An 18428-nucleotide genomic window follows, 5' to 3' on the forward strand; every position below is an offset into this window, starting at 1 on the left:
GCAACTCCCATTAACATACTTTACAATAAGAGGAACAAATTGTTGTCCAAAAGTAAGAGGGAGCGAGCCCTAAACTGCAAACACTCCCTCCTCAGCTTAAACAAGTAATTAAGACTTCTTGTGAAGTCCTCCAAAGCAAACTATGAATCCAAATTATCATCCTCAACTAAGGACAGCCATAAGGTTTCTTTACATACATCCGTAGTCTAAAAGATAAGACCCAGACTTGTGCCGAACTGGTAGTTAATGATACCACATACATTGAGCCTGTGGACATAGCAAATCTGTTAGCTGACAGCTTCTGTGAAAACTTCATTCCCTTGCCCCCACCACACATACCACATGACATTTCTTCCACCTGTCCCCCACCTTGTATCTCTAGAGAGCAGGTCGTATACACCCTCTCTAAATCCAAAAACACAGCATCTATGGGACTTGATAACATCTCAGGCTGTGTCCAATGAGAACTATCACCATCACTGGGTGCTATGTTTGTTTTAGTATATACTGTGTTTCTGTAACTGTAAGTACAGAATGCTCATTTCTGCTTATGCACAGGAATTGTAGCATTGTACAATATTATGTTTTCTGAACACTACATATAATGATATTTCAGGCTGTCATTAGGCTAAATATATATTTTAGCACAAATGATTGATGTATTTGAGTAGTCCATGTACACACATTTTCTGTATTCCTAATGTATATATCAATATTTATATAGCGGGGATTTTCTCTAATTACATAATCATTTCACTGCAAAATGCATATATTTCAGCATATGCTGTACACATTTCAGTATACAACATATATTAATTTTACCAAAGTTTCAATGAGGTGGGCCACATGGTGCATGCATTTTACTACATAATTTCATGTCACAGTTTGATGTATTTGTTTAATAGTGTAGTAAATGTTTTTTACCACATAAAGTATCTTTGGATGTATGTCATGGACTCTGAAATGTATGACCGGCAGACTGTATTTTTTTCTAGTTTTCTCATCTTGTATTACAAATTGGCAAGAACAGTTTATTGGCTTTGATTGCTGAGTTCTGACCTACAACTGGCACACTATTGTGATGTAACATCACGCTTGCCAGAAAAGCAACAGAAATTAATTTAATGTTTTTTTTTTACTTTTCTGTACAAGAAATTTATTGCACAATTGAACAAATGCACTCCAGTTCAAGTGTTGAACAGAATATTACTTCTCTAGCACAAAGCATGTTTAATTGTCCGCCTGCCTCTCTATTTGGCAGAGTGATATGTTATCCTTGATGCACATCCTATCATATTTTATTGCTTAAATGTACAATGTAGTTTCTGTCATAAAGTTCTTCAGTTGCAGATGTCATTTAATGAAATTCACTACCACTTCCGTCTGTAAGTCATTACTCTGCCAGTACTTGTGTTAAAGCAGGCAGATGGACTCAGCACATTCTCTGCTTCTTGCTTCTTACCTCCTTCTCTCCACAGATGTGACTGACAATGGACGCAGATGCAGGACTGGTGGAAGGTCCCAGAACAGAAACAACTCCCTTTGGTAAAATTTGACACACTACAAAATACATCAAGAGACACAAAAACAAAGTCTTAGTGCTGGATTATGGTTCGCTTCAAATCACATCAGTTTCAATGTATTTTTAAACAAACAAACAAAAAATAAATAAATACTTGCAAAATGTTATTCTTAGACATTTTTGAAATTAACAAAAAAGCAGTAAATAATCTGGAAGAGGACAAACACTTCCAGTTTAACTAGGGCACATCAGAAGTGAAATTTGAACAATGGAAATAAATATGCAACACCAACTGAAGCTTGTTATACTGTGGATCTGTGGTACAGTTCAAGTCAGCTCAGTGAGGATACCATAACATTCAGTAACTGATTCAGGCCTGAGACGAAGGTTTGGGCAAATATACGCAAAAGACTAAATATATCTGTACTAGTGCTAGTGGAAATGCAGGCACAGAAGATACAATGCAATCTTTCTATACTGTCTCACTGCAAATAATAATAATAAGTGAGAGACTGACATAATTGAGAACATGAAGTTATTTCTGTAGCTGCCTGCCTCTATCCCAGTTTAACAAAAAGGCAGTGCATGTTTCCTGTAGCATGACAAAAATCACCTTTAAGTAGAAACAAGGAGCTAACACACTTACATAAATCTCCTATGAAGCAAAGCAGAAAAGAAGACCAACACCTTTCCTCACATTTCTGCATTGTGTCTAGTAGAGTGACTATTACACAAAAGTTACACAATACTTTGCAGCCATTGTCTGTTGTGTACAGCTTGTGGCACATCGTACTTAAGTACAGTCTCTTTGGTTCACTGTATTCTATTCATACATAATGTTATAAAAATACACTATTATGTTTGAATATAGAAGTTTCAAACCACTGTGGCTTTCCCAGCAGGTGCAACATAAGCCTAAACAGTCCAATTTAAAAATAAGTAATGACATGGGAATGTTGACAGCTTCCTCTTTGGTTTCTTCATTTAATCTTTTCATGGTAAGCTCGCTAGATAAATACATTTTTCCCACTGATTCCATTTTTCCCACCCTGCTGATTACCAGCTTCCCAAGGCATAGTCCTTCTGCCAGACTTCTGAATGAGTATCATTTGGTATCTCTTACGTGTTGACTTATTGCCAGTTTTGCATATTTTTTTCTTTTTCCTGCCATGTGCCTCATTAAAGTATTTGCTTCATAATACAAAGAATTGCATGCTGGGCACACAGCATCCTATGACCCCATATAGAAAAGGTTCTTAAGTGATCAGTTCTTCAGAGACATACACGTGTGTGCGCATACACACACACACACACACACACACACACACACACACACACACACACACACACACTCTTTCTCACGCACATAGTAGCCATTGACAACTTGTACTGCCCTCCCAGTCAATGTCTACAGCTGTAGTGATAGATGAAATTCTATTCTCTAACTCTCAGCACTAACCAAACGGGTGAGCTAATACCTATAGTTATACAATGACAAGGAAAAATCCTGAGTTTTGAATATTCACCTTCTGTCTGGATTGTTGACATTATTCCACATAAACACAATAAGGCATCACAGGTCATAAGATATAAGGGCTCTACCCACCTATGTTATAGCAAATTCTTTCAGTGAAATTTAATTCCTAATGTCTCACACTGTGTACTGTCTTATTCTTGGTTATATCACAGAATATAACAGTCTGCTAACACATCCTTGCTACAGTCAGACAGATGGGGTCACTGGCTACATTATCCACACCCAGTAACTAGATGTAGCCTGCAGCTGATCATGTTTCATATAGCCAATGACACACCATACTCAAGCCAAGCCCTATTTTCAGTTAACATAAGACCAGTGTGTGAAAGACTGGGACAGGTCAAATGACATATGTACAACCTACACGTTATCCACCAAAAGAAGATGCATTCTGTTGCAAAATCGCTTTCTTTTGTAAGTCAGTTCCCTACATTTGTAAACTTGTCCAGATAAAATCACTTTAGCTAGCAGATCCAGGAGAATCTCTTTCTCTGAAACCCTCCCTGTGGGAGGAATAAAGATGCCTTACTGAAGTTTCTAATTGAACACTTGTCCATATACCTACTTAACTGAATAAAGTACTTGAAACTTCAACAAGATTTGTTTTTATTCCTCTCAGAAGAAGGGTATCAAAGGAAGAGAGTCTCCTAGATCTGCTAGCAAAAGTGATTTTATCTGGATACACCCTTTGTATGCTGTTTCTTGTTAATGTTGTCATCCTCTGGGCCACACATGGGATACCAGACTTGACTCGAGCCATCTGGATTACCTCTGTTTACTTTTGTAAACTTACTAGTGTCTGTGGCCTTGTACTGGCTATCTCTCTCCAGCTCAAAGATCTCCACTTCAACGTGGGCCTTGGCAGGAACCTCGATGATGCTATTAATGTGCTCACGTGCCAATGCCAGTGCTAGTCTTTCTCCTTCATCGCACTTCACCTGGTTATCCAAAATGGCCGCTGTACAAGAAAGAGAGAGAAAGAAGCAGTTATTATCCAATCATAGCACTCTACCTGAGAAGTGAGGCAGTGAACCTGTATAGAAAAGCTTGAATCCGATGAACTCTGTATATAGACATCAGCAAGACATATGATTTGCAAGAGTTTAAACTCTTGTACTGCACCAGGAATAATGAACTAACAGAAATGGGAACTTGAACCTTACAGATACATATTAGGAAGCACCCTGTGTCACACAGCCAGAACTGATACAATACCTAGCAATGAGCTCTCGTCTGACACTGGGATACAGAATGAGAGCACCATAAGCAAATTCTTTTGTTTCAAATTAATGTTATCAATGGCACTTTTATATGTTAGTGAAAATCTGCTTTCTAATTCAATAGGTAGTTACACATTTCCCAGATTTCATTTCCAAGCTGTTCATAATTAGTAATAATCACAGTAACTTACCAATACAACACAGCACATAGAGTGTAAAATACCCAGCTCCAGTTTGGCAAACGCATCACCAATTATTAGCATCCTACTTTGGCAAGCATCCTATGGCACACTGAGTCTCGGTGTGTTGTCACTGATGCAATGTACACCCTATAGCAGCTTATTTGAATGTCTTTGGGCAGGTACCCAACGCATACCACCCATGAAAGCAAATAACACTAAAATTCTTGAAAGCAACTTACCAAAATCTATTCTGGTTGTTGTACACACTGCCTATTAAAAGCATCTAGATGACAGCTATGAAAAGCTTAGCAATATACAAATGTGTAACTAAATGTTAAGTAAAAGGTATAGTAGATGGGTAAATTTTGAGAAAGGGTGCTACTTTCAGCCATCTGAGTACAGGGCACTGTGCAGTTTGTACCACACATTGCAAGTCAAACATTAGGAATGTGTCATTTTGCATTAGCATCTCATCAGAAGTATTCTTTTACCTTACCACAACTCCTCCTATGAAAGCACAATAGATAATGCTAGATGTCTACAGTTCTAGAATATTTAATACATAACAGTACATGCTTGCTTGTCACTCAACAACAGTATACAATGCCACTCAGTAGCACAATCTGTTTTTCACTTCCATAGCAGTCTGTTCCTCTATGTTTGACTCTTAAGTGTCTCATTCCTTTTGCATCTCTCAAAATATTTTTATTGTTGGCCTCACTGTTGACAGGATTTGCTTCCCTGCATTTTCAGTCCCTTTGTGATCACTGTCTGCTTTCTTATCTTACTACTTGAGTGGCATTTTCTTCCCTTTCCATTGTATAAATACATGGTCTATCCTTCCCTGACCTGTGGTGATACATACTGTCTTTATCACCACATCCTTTTATGACCTCTACATCCACCCTTAGTCCCTAACAACCATTCTTTCCATGAACCTGTCATTTCTAAGTGATTTTCCCCAGTCATATCTGATAATTGGGTTTGTTACATTGACGTTTTTCCTTCCATTACTTGCTTTTCATTGATCGTTCTGATGCTGGACAGTCAATATTGTCAAATGTAACGATAGAATAGTACTGTAAATCAATCAACTTTTGTATGCTTTTCTCAGTTTTTATTTATACTAGACTAAGGATAGCATCCATTGTTGTGGACTCATGAAAAGTGTGGATAAAGATAAGCATCTGAAAAAAACATAGAAAAAAAATCCAGAATGGTGAACTGAACAAACTATCTAAGAGTTATAACATTTGCAGTATCAACTATTAAGTGACATTCAGAACAGGGAAAAACAATTCTCCTGATCTATATTTGTATCTGTCTCTACTGCCACATGCTCACTAATCCGGCACAAACTGCTTAATATATCTTTTTCCCTCTCTACCCAGTTCCTACACAATACAGATAGAGAATAGCTCTCCTACCTGCACTCAGTCAGTCCATTCATTCCTCTCATGGGCTGGCCTGCCAGGTCCGTTTACTTCCTAGCTAAGGTGAGAGCCCTTTGGCCCATTTGCTCCCTTGCCAGACCAAAAGCCGTATCAATTTATATATTTCCCTGGAGGTCTGAACAGGGGGGTATGGACATGGCTACTATGCACATCATGTGGTACCCCTAGCTGAACTCACCCCATCACAGTCTGTAGCTTTGCTCAATACCGATGAGCTAGGGAATCCCCCTGCATGTGCCGTAACATGACCTGGGACCATCCACCTAGCATATATATGGCATAAGCCACACTAACTTAACAGCTACTACCTAGAATACCCCAATATTTTTGGGAGGGGTTAGAGGTACAGCAGGCTACACAACCTTCTTCCTTACAAATTGGGTGAGTTGGCAATAGCTCCTCACCCCAACTTCCCTTGTCTTAGGCATTCCAATGCCTGAATTGCTAAATGAACCCGGGTCATTTGGGTTGCAGGTGGGGCTTTACACCTGTTTGCCTGTGGGCCAGGGTTAATATATCAAGTTCTTAAATTGTTACTCCTCAGTGATTTTTCTTTATTTAGTCACCTATCCCAATAGATTTCTTCACACTCTTATAAGGGCACTCAATCAGTCATTCTGTATGTACCTCATATACGACAGCAACTTTTCAGAGATAGCACACCACTTTCCTTTGAGTTCCGTAGTAAATGAAATATGGCACACAAACTTAATACAGATTATAAATAAAACTACTTAAGGATTTGTCACACTACAGCCTCAGAAGCACCAACCATTCAGACCCTCTACTGAAAACCTTACAAATAAAAATGAATTCCACAGACCATTCCTTCTCGATTCTATGCCCTAAACATTGGGATTCCCTTCCATTTCATATCAAAAACTCCAACTGGTATTCCACATTCTTTGCCCTCCTGAAAGCTGATGTTCTATAGGAAGTTAGATGCTACTGCAGTCTCTCTGGCCACATAAAATAATCCCCTCCATGCTGTCTCCAGTTCCTGTCACTTACCCCTAACTGTGTTCTTCTCATTGCTGCTCATATTATATCGACGCATATTTTACCCTTAAACAGCTGCTATCTACCCCGGTGTACCAATACCCGATGCAGCATCCAATTACAGTTTCACTGTGTACTTTCCATATCTCTATACATTTAATTCTCCTGTCTGGAAATCCCTTATTTACACTCATTATATTGCATTTCTGCCTTCCTTTTACATCATGTATATATTGCATGCACTATGTATCAATACATGCTGTCACATATTAACAATGCATTTTCTCTGTATGATACTGTATATGGTGTTTAGTCAATACACAAAATTGTAGTTTATCTCTTTATTTAATAATATGCTTCTCTAATGTTATATATTTTTGCATTTCTCCATGATGAGACAGAAAATGGAAAATATTAATCAGTGCTCTACCCAATTAACAAATGAAATAGATAAATAAAACTCTTATCTATGCATTCTGATGTACGCATATATGATTTGCAAACTGCTTTTGGATACATTGTGTAGGGGGCATACACTTTTGAAGTGTAATTTCACAAGAACCACTATGATCAAAACTGCAAACGCAACACATTTTCTGCAAACTTTGCCTGTGTTCGCATTGACTTGTACTCCTTAACACTGTATTTTATTTCATATGAATGTGCTATGAACATTTTGTGTTTTTCTCTGTGAACTTCTGTTTTCAGTGTATTTGGTTAGTTTTGGGGGAGTGGATAATATTAATGTTTTGAACTGCAGACATAGTATGGCTTGTTGGTTTGCAATGCAGTTTCTGCAGAGGAAGGAAGAGGAACACAACTTGGAAGGCATTTGTCCTTTCCACATGGCAGACAGACCATAGAGTTAGTATTCTTAAATAATGAGGGTATAATATATGTGTGTGTGTTTGTGTAAGGTGGTAAAATATATATACTCCCTTAAAGACTCCTTTAACTGTTCAAGGACTGCAAAGCATTTTAGGATTTAGTATGCAAATTTTAATAGAGCATGAGTGTATATCTGCAACTATCTTTCCTTAAATTCAGTACAGTTAACTCGTGGCTTATAGATTGCTTTTAATGTTAGGAAAACATAAATATCATCTGCCACCTATCTAACCATATATCCAGCCACTGCGGGACTGTCTGGACATGAGTACCCTTATCCACGATTACTGTCCCCTTATCCTTGATTATTGTACCATTTTCTGGTTCATCAGCTTATAAAATGATCCTGCTCTCCAGTCCCTGTATGTCATCTGGTACATGGACATTCAGCAGGACTGATTCTAGTTTATCATCCCACCAGAAATGGGTGTACTCATTCAGTCTATCTTGGCTAAGGGAATAAGCAAGGTAATGAATACCAGGTATCATTGGGATTTTTTTGTAACCACTGTTGTTTGTCAACTTCCACCATTTTGGAACCACTTGGTTCTTTCTGACTTTTTTCCCTGACAGATCCCCTCTAAAAAAACACCCTGAGTATCTGATATTTCATTCACTTTCCATTTTAGACTCCGCTGCAAACATTTAATTTCCATACCAACCTATTGAGATGTAGGGTATGAAATACCATGTTGAAGACCAGCCACACAATATCCACAGGGTACCCTGTAACACCTTCATGGTGACCCAGCTATAAAACTAATCACGTTGGGCTTGCAAGTTCTCTATTACATGAGCCTTACTGTAGAGCTTCAAGAAGTAAATTAGCATTCAAAAATCTAACATTGTGCCATGAAGAATCCTCCCTTTAACCATCTCCATAATGGAAACTACTGTACCGTATTCTATTCTCTTATATGTATGTGTTTGAGGATCTGTATGTGCCTGTTTACACGTGTGTGTCTTTATCTGCACTTGCACATTATTGTTGATGAATAGCTTTGTTTGCATTTTCCACTTCTCTCATGTTTTTTTTCATTTTGGGTCATAGCTGAATTGCCCAAGAAGGGTCAGTTGCCCATCTAACAAATGAATAACCAAACAGTGCATTTCAAATGGTAAACATTTAAGAACATGATTCTTTCATTGTCATCTAGTATTGACTTCACGTGATACCCAGATGACCTGAATAGTTTTTTCATTAAAACACATTGACTTTTCCTGAATCTTTTCCATCTTGAGCAGTGCACATGACAACCACTAGAATGGTGACCTCAGTTCTATTCTAGGCTTTAGGTGCTTTCTCGCAGGAGTATCGGCATCTCATCCAAAAATAACTAAGGTATCTGGTCATATAAGGAAGTCTTAGTGTGGAATAGGGACACCTGCTGTTAACCTTTAAAACCTATCCTGAAAAATCCATCTTAACTCTTTATATTTATTGCATGCCAAAAAAAGCTCATATAAGTGAAAAAGAATATATGACATTTTAAAGATCACTTGCAAATAATCACAATTACCTCTATAAAAGGTTTTACTTGCATTGCTCAGTGGAAGTACTCTACTTTCTAACCTAAGAACTTTACCCTCCCACACCTGTAGGCTCTTCGGGTTCTCTCTCTCACCCCATAAATAACTCCACACGCTGTCCATTCTTCCATACCTTTCTGTTTCTCTACTCTTTCCCCTTCAAATATTTGCACCACTCTTCCTGATAGTCTCACCTTGCAGTTCCTTGCAGCTAACTTACCTAACTCACTGATTGTTTCTTGTGCCAAATTCCATTTTCCCATGGCCTGTCCGCCCCGTTCACTCTTGCTTTATTCGAGCTCACTCTGCTCCCCTACCACCCACCCCATATAATTTCCTTTATACCTAACCCCACAGGAAGTAACATCCCTTCAGGCCCACCCCTTCCTGCCAACTGCAAAATCCCAAACTCCTCCCCTCCCTCAAACACTTAACTTACTAGACCCTCTCAGCCTCCAAATGCTTCTTCCCACCTACTCCTACTCCTCCTACTGGTGACTTCTCCCAACATCCTCTCATTCTCTTACACTTCTGGGATTAATAGCTTCCACATTACTGCTTCAATAGGTACTCCAACTTTAATAAGTATACTTTACGTATGAACATGATTCTCTCAACCTATACAGTTCTCTTCCTTCCTCTCTTACTTCTTCTCTTCAGTCTTACCTCTTATTGCTACCACATACCTCCAGTATGCAAAAGTCCCACAAATCCCTAAGCTAATGATGTCCCATTTACACAGCAGCCTTCTGCTATCTGCTCATCTATCCTTCCTTTGCATACCCCTCTACCTAAAATCAAATTTCCTCCTTCTCATGTGAGTTATCCCAAATGAAAAACTAAGTACCTCTATCTGCCTCCATACAAACATAAACTTTTCTGTCTGCCACAAGCACTATTCCTAGCAGGTGACAATCATCCTAATCCAGGTCCCAACTCTCACTCTCCTACCAATAGTACTACTGCTCCTAAAATAGCACACCCTACCTGTCCCAAAAACATATCTCATTTTACTCAATGAATACTAAAGGCATACTCAACAAAGTAACTGACTTCCATGCCTGGGCTGCTTACCATACTCCAGATATAATCACCCTTACAGAAACCTGGCTGAAACCTCAAAACCTTGATGCACACATACTCCCCCCCTGATTTTAATATCCTGTGTCTAGATCGCAAAAAGAAAAAAGGGAGTGGAGTTGCAATAGTCTATTCCAACCAACATGCTCTCATGTATTAACAAACCTATTCCACTCTTACCTCCAGCTGAAATTGTGACAGCTGATGTTAAACTTAATAACCACACCACAATTACTGTAGCAGCCATCTATATTCCTCCAGGGGACAACATTCCTGTAATGGAAAATATTCTCTCCTCTCTCAAAACATTCCAAATGAAACTGTACTCCTTGGGGATGTTAATATCAAATGGCTATCTCTCTGCTCTTGTAATTCTACCTCTAGCATTAACTTATACAGGTTTACTCAACTCATCTCTGAGCCAATACATAGCAATAATTACAGTAACCCTGGCACTCTTATAGACTGGATACTAACCTTTGATCCATGCAATTATCATAATCATGAAACACTACCCAACTCCCTAAGTGACCACTCCCCACTAAAAGTTCTTAGATTCACTCCTCACTTCAACAGGTCACACAGATATATAACCTAACGCAAATTAACTAACTTCTGCCCACAGACTTTTAGAGACCTTCTCTCTAGCATTAATTGGACTAACCTAACCCAACTCCTCCTCGATGAAGCCACCCACTCTTTCAACTCTAGCCTTCTTACTAGTCTCAACAGCCCTGCACCTTTCACACATTTCATATAAAATCAAACATCTCTCCATGGCTAACATATGTTACTCGCACCCTAATGAAATCTAGAAACAGGATGTGACAAACATGGGTGAAGCTAAATTCCCCACCAATTTATAAAAGTATAAATAAAGAACTAAGAAATTTGACAAAAATACACATTATCAAAGATAAAAAAAAGAATTCTACTCTAACCCTCCTACCTCACAAAGATCAAATCCAAAAAAATTCTGGAACTCTATTAAGCAAATACTACATCCTGGGAACCCTTTCTCCTCCAATCCCTGCCCTAACAAGAAACCCAAAGAAACTGCTGTCATCTTTAGCACCTATTTCATCGTATCCATATCTAAAATTATTACTTTTGACCCCTCTTCTACTAATATAACTAACCAAAAAAATAACTGGACTACTAACTCCTCTGAATCCTCTCCTACTCCAAATTCTTCTACTACATTTTCCCTCACATTTGTTCCTACTAGCTACATCAAATCTTTACTCTGTTAACTAAAACCTGCTCCACATCAGCAAACAATATTCCTTCCTATTTCCTTCAACTAGCTGCTGATTCACTTGCTCTCCCAGTATCTATCTTGATAAATAGCTTTCTCTCTGAGCCAAAGGTCCCCTCTATCTGGAAAGAATTCTACACCATACCTATACGTAAAGGAGACAATCCCACAGAAATCTCTAACTTTAGGCCTATTGCAATCCTAGCCCCACTCTCTAATGTACTGGAAAAATGCATACACAAGCAAGTCATACAATACCTTCTACAGGATAACCTGCTCACACCCACACAACATGGCTTTCACCCCAAACATAGTACTACTACTGCCCTCATATCCTTCCTTAACCCTTTTTCTCTAGCCAGAAACAATAAACTCATCTCTTGCCTTTTCATAGACCTTTCAAAAGCCTTTGACACTGTGTCTCACTCACTTCTTCTGACTAAACTGACTAACCTTAACTTCTCCACTACTACTGTTGCCTGTTTTTTTAGCTGTCTCACAGATCGACTCCGATCAGTGAGATGGCATTCTGCTCTCTCTCCTTTTCTCCAAGTAAAAATGGGAGTCCTCCAAGGCTCTGTTCTTGGCCCATTACTTTTTAATATCTTTACTAATCTACTCTACACTTTGTGCCCCCAGTCATCCCTTGTAGAATATGCAGATGTCTCTGCAGTCATCATCATTGCTGACACCCCCTATGAACTCATCTCAAACACCCAGGCATCCTTTAACTCAGTCAAAACCTGGCTCTCTAACAACCTACTAATACTGAATCCAAACAAAACAAAACTCCTAGTCTTCTTACTCAAAAATATTAACCACCTCCAACCTACCTTCTCAATACTGTCTCTCAACAACACTCTTATCAAAGCTGACTCTAACACTAAACTCTTAGGTGTCATTACAGATGACCAACTTAGGTTCGACTTACATGTTAATAACTATATCCACAAGACTCATCTAAAATTGGGCCTCTTTTACAGAAATAAAAAGTTTCTCAATAACAAAGGAAAAGTAACCCTCTCTCATACTTACCTCTTACCAAGTCTATTATATAGCTCTCACATCCTTACAAATTGTAGCTCCTCTCTCCTCACCAAACTTGAATCAACCTACAACAAAGTAGCCAGATTCATAGCACACCAAACATATAAATCCCATCGCTGTCTTTCACTACAACACCTAAACTGGCTAGAATTACCCCACCAGCTCCTCCTCTCTCAGTTCCAAATCATTCATTCCATTCTATATCAACATTCCTACTGCCCCAGGTTATCTCCTCTAATCTCCCATTATTCTCCCACAGCTCAGACCAAGACCTTCTACAGCTCTACAAACCCAGGACCAAAATAGGGTGTGATCTCTTCTAGCTACCATCCTACCATTTCTTGGAACAAGCTGCCAATAGAAATCAGGTCCCTCAATTAACTTAAATAATTCAAACTGCCACTGAAAGTCACTGGTCCTGTCACTGTTCTTACCCCACTTAATCTTCCCTACTACCATTAAGACACTGTCCTACCTGCCCTTTACATTGTTTTGCTCTACTGACCTCTTCCTCTCTTTACCTCAGTGCTCTTCCTAGCCTTTCTTAGCTCTCTGATACCTGGTGTCTTTACCAAGATTGGTTATCTCCTTACACTACTATTAATAATTCACATCTCTTATCTCTCTCCCTCAGCATCACCAACAAGCTATTATGTTTTCTCCTCACCTTCCTCAACTGATAAGATTGTATCTTCACTCTTATATACTGTTATAAACTGCTTCTTTATTATACTTTTATCAACACTGTCACATACTGTTATATACTGCTTCCTTATTATACCTTTTATTAGTGTTATATATTGCTTCCTTATTATACCTTTTATTATACTTTTATTTACTTTTATATTAAAAATGTATTTTCAGTAAACCTTTGTTAATTACTTATGCATAACCTTTATTGTAATGTTTGTGGAGCTTTTCTCCCCGGGCCTCCACTGAAAAAGAACTATTTAGCTCAGTCTCACTATCCCAGTCGACAAATGTAAAATAAATAAATAAAATAATAAATAAGCACATATTTTGATTCTAAAATATGTCTATAGTTATTGAATAGCAACAGAGACTCAAAAAATCTTAAATTATTTGTGCTGCAGTAATTGATCTCTGTTACAAGTCTATAAGTTCACTGTTTATGATGACGAAAATAGGAGGACAAATGATGAAAATAGGAGGACAAATGGTGAAAATAGGAGGAAAAACTGTTTTGCAATTATGTAGAGTCTGGAAGTTTGCACATTTTAAGCTGGAAATTATGTTTAAATAGGTAATTATTTAATTAACATCCTAGTCACTAACAACTCTTTCTTTATCCTAACATGGTTTCAGGATGCATTAACGGGTATGGCTTTTTGGGAGTTAGGTAATATTTGTCACTATTCAAAGCCTGCTCTGCATTGCCAGAGACCAAGCATGTTACTGCAAAATGTCGGTCACAGATGAAATGCCAGTCCATTGTAAAATGCATAAAGCCTTTGTGATGTTGGTGAGGAAAAAAACATCACAGGCCCAAGGATGAAATGCAGACTCCATACAAGCTGTAACCACCAGTTAGGAAGTCAGGAGGAAACCAAGTGATGTGGGATAACTATGCAAACCAAATAAAATGAAAGGAACATATTGAAACACATGCTTGTGGTCACTTTCCTGCTGAAAGAGCATTGATATGGCTTTTGGGTAGCAAAGAGTAGGTGTGCCCATGCAATAAACTGAAATATATTACTGCAGATGCTTGGAGAATTAATGACTACTTGAAAATAATGTTAACTCACAATCCTTAAGGTTTAAAATAAAAAAATAAATAAATAAAAATAGCCCGTGCAGCTTTGGCACTGTTGCTTTTGGGGGGAAAACACTAATTTCTCTCAATGAAATTAAAGTAACATATTTGTCAATCATTATCTCTAACAGAAGCCAGAAACATCAGCAGTAAGGTTCCAGCTTATTAGTATTTAATTTTTAAATAGTTTATCTTGGCACTGGAAAATAATAAGAGTCCGCCTATTCGTGGAAGAAGAAAAATATACAACAACACTAAAATAGAAGTATTACACTTTCTTACTTTTTAGTGCTTTGCAAATATTCTATGATGAATGTACCAACCTAGAGTTGTCCCCGCTGTCACATAAAACAGTTTGTAATGGCAGACCCTACTGCAAACAATGTACATTGCTTTAATTTTGTGTAATGTCAATGATCTGAAACCAAAAAAGGCAGATATGCAATTCATTTCTGTCAAGATTAGAATATGGCTGCTATTGTCTGATCATACTTATTGTGTACAGACCATCATATCAGACCTTCTTGCTGAGACTGTGCTCTTACCCCTATCAAGTTGTAGATAATGTTTAGAAAATACATCACTTTCATGAGGGACATCATGAGAATATTTAATATTTCTTTTCAATCAGACATTTTCTTCCAACCATAAATGCCCCAGTGACCCTATTATACATAAGGACACTTTTCAGGGTCCTATGGAGATGGGTATTGCAAATGTTCCCAGTTCCAACTGAAGGATTCAAACCTCATTTCAAGAATCAGTCAACATATTGACAGAATTGCAGGATATACTATTGAGAGAATATATGCATTTAGTAAAAGAAACATTTGCCATCCAACCAAGGAAGACACCAAAATACAAATCTATAAGAGATAAGTGATTCCCTTATCATGGGAAGGATAACATTTGTAAAACAATGATAAGCCTTCTTCATGCCATGTGTTCACTTTACATATAATTCAGCTACACCAAGTCTAAATATTTTTTCACCAAGTCAGATTTCATATTAAAATGCTATTCATTTTGCTTTTTCAGTAAGGGGAGTTTAAAAATCTTAATGTATTTTCATATATATGGAGAACTGCAGGATATTTTCACACACCACTCTACATAATACAAACGTGCAGTTTAGACTGGCATGTTAGAATGTTGTTGGCATGCATTTCAGCACAGAATCTGGTCCTGCCTAAGTAGATAGGCATTCTCTGTCAACAAGGCAAATTTACTGTTCTTGCTGTTGTGAAAAGATAAAAGCTTTCTAAGTGCATATTAAACATTGCTTATAATGAGTGTAACATAAAACTGACAGCAAAATAGATATACATTAAACAAATAAATAAAGAATGTGAAAGGAGAAAGGAAATTATCTCTTGTAATCTGCTTTCTGGCAGAGTTGTAATTTATACAGTATTGGTTTATGTCTATAAAGGAAGCACACATAAGTAAACAGAGGGTATAAAAGATTACATTTAGTTTTGTTTGCACGTTACATAATATTTTTCACAGAATAAGAAAAATGAGTACTAATTACATAACGTTTACGTAAAGAATTTAAGAAAGGTTTTTGTGAGGCTCAACAACTTAATCTGAGCAAGCTTTAAAGAAAGAACAATCTGAAACAATTCCATATAACTGGCCCATTAAGGAAACTAGTGCACTGTTGCTATTTATAAGCAGTGAACAACTGCTTGATCAATTCTGGCTTAAAGATTCTATGATAATTGTTGTATGCAATGAAAAAAATGTCCTCAACTATACTGCAGTACCTGTACCACTTATAGCCTTAGGTCTTTGAAAAATATGAGCTGAGACATTACTTCTTGTGCATGCCTCCTGTCTCCACTGCATGGCCAAATGGAATTTAAAAACATTTAAACTATCCTCAGTTTATGCATGGTGGGAGTTTGTTCTGTAGATTGCAGAGATTGTGTGACACAGACCTACCTCTTGATACTTAACCAAGGTTATTATGCATGAAGTTTGTTGAACAGGATCTGCTATTTAAAAATATGGAATTAAAAATAAATGTGTAATCTAATGCATTGAAGAGCTGTCACCGCCTAAGTAATTTGTATGAGAATGGAAAAAAGTGAGAGATTTTAAATTCTGTTCATAACACAGTATTTTATTTCATCTATACATTTTATAAAAATATAATTGTATTCATTCTAATTATTTTAAGTACTTTGGTTAGATTAGAAAGATGCATTATATTTGATGGCAAGTTTTATGCAGGGTTTATATGGAAAATTAGTATCGCTTGCAATTTAGTGAGATACCATGTAAACTTGATTATATTATTGCAAAAGAAAACTTTTCTGTATTGGAAATGTTGAGATCAAAGCCTAGGACTGGGATTCATAAATTGTTTATGTACAGATCTGATCTGTGCATTGTTTAACAGAACAGTGGTGTCTTGTAGTCCACAAAAGGTGCCTATGTGTTGTATTGTGCTATGCAGTCCAGCTTCCTTGATGCAAAAGTTCATCAGCAAAGGGAATAAAAATATGCTTCTCTTTTCAGTACACTGCATGGTCATTCTCTGATTCCACCTTCATCCTGTTTGGGTTGAAGGGGAGCAAAGACATGTCCTAGGAAATAACCAGTCTTGTTTGGGATGCCAGGCCATTACAACATTACAGAAGGCTATTAGCATGTGTTTAGATATGGAATGAAATGACAGAGCTTAGCAAAATAAAAAAAAAAAAAAAAACAACATGAAGACAAGGAGGCATGCAGATGCCACATAAATGTAACCATCTGCTAAGAAATAAAGAGGGGAATCAAGTATTGTGGGGCAGCCGTGTCAATTGTTACACCTCTGTGCCACTGTGTCAATTGTTACACCTCTGTGCCACTGTGTCAATTTTTACACCTCTGTGCCACTGTGTCAGTTGTTACACCTCTGTGCCACTGTGTCAATTGTTACACCTCTGTGCCACTGTGTCAATTGTTACACCTCTGTGCCACTGTGTCAATTGTTACACCTCTGTGCCACTGTGTCAGTTGTTACACCTCTGTGCCACTGTGTCAATTGTTATACTTCTGTGCCACCAGTATGGCCAACTATACCAATAAAAACTGCACATCATAAATAATATGACCCTAGAATCTAAGGACGACAAGAATCTGTATGACTGGTAGCTGCTGGTGTCATGTCTTTGCTCTGCTGCATGTCAGATGTCATTCACTCCTGCTCTGCTGCATAACCATTTCTAAGGAATTAGGACATAGTTGCATTTGTTACACAATATAGAACCCTGCATTACCTGTGCAGTAAGCTAATTCATTGCATGAGTAGCAGTCTATAAGAATCATCTAACCATGCTAAGTAAGGCTTTGGAAAGCATGGAAAGTAACGTAAACCAGTACTGCATATAGGTTCTTATGTTAATAGACAATAATAGGAGATGGCAGTGTGTGTGTGTGTGTGTGTGTGTGTGTGTGTGTGTGTGTGTGTGTGTGTCTGTGTGTGTGTGTCTGTGTGTGTGTCTGTGTGTGTCTGTGTGTGCGTGTGCGCGTGTGTGTGTGTGTGTGTGTGTGTGTGTGTGTGTGTGTGTGTGTGTGTGTGTGTGTGTGTGTGTGTGTGTGCATGTTTGGGGGGGACTAAGACCCACATGACATGTATTTAATTAATGTCCCGGGCATTGGAGAAGCTGACTAGGAGTTAGAGTGGGACAAGGTGGGGGTATGTCTGATCATATGTCTGTTCAATATCATGGCTCCTTGTGGGGGGCTAGGGTCCAGTGGTAAAGGCATTAGTAGCTCACTGAAGCAACCTATTTATTTAGTAGTGCAGCATTACCGTGGCCAGGATACTACCATTGCAACACAGATGTGCATACCTACTTAGCTGTATCATTCAACTTGCCGGAGGTAACAACACAAAGGAAAAACACCAAGTGTACAGCATGAATGGCATTGTGGGAAT

At 38.0% G+C, this 18428-nt stretch overlaps 1 protein-coding gene across 3 annotated transcripts in view; it reads right to left on the reverse strand.

Moving 5' to 3' along the window:
• The window catches only part of GRIK5 (glutamate ionotropic receptor kainate type subunit 5), a 3838183-nt gene that overhangs the window by 1073202 nt on the left and 2746553 nt on the right, over positions 1 to 18428 (reverse strand). For all 3 annotated transcript variants that reach the window (XM_044080789.1, XM_044080790.1, XM_044080791.1), the window contains 2 exons: positions 3853 to 4017; positions 1463 to 1560 (listed from right to left, as the gene is read on the reverse strand). In XM_044080789.1, the coding sequence (XP_043936724.1) occupies positions 1463 to 1560; positions 3853 to 4017 (263 nt within the window). The remainder of the gene's footprint in view (positions 1 to 1462; positions 1561 to 3852; positions 4018 to 18428) is intronic.

Source organism: Protopterus annectens, chromosome 8.part0, assembly GCF_019279795.1.
Source record: "Protopterus annectens isolate FY-2018-M chromosome 8.part0, PAN1.0, whole genome shotgun sequence".
NCBI classification, from domain to species: domain Eukaryota; kingdom Metazoa; phylum Chordata; order Ceratodontiformes; family Protopteridae; genus Protopterus; species Protopterus annectens.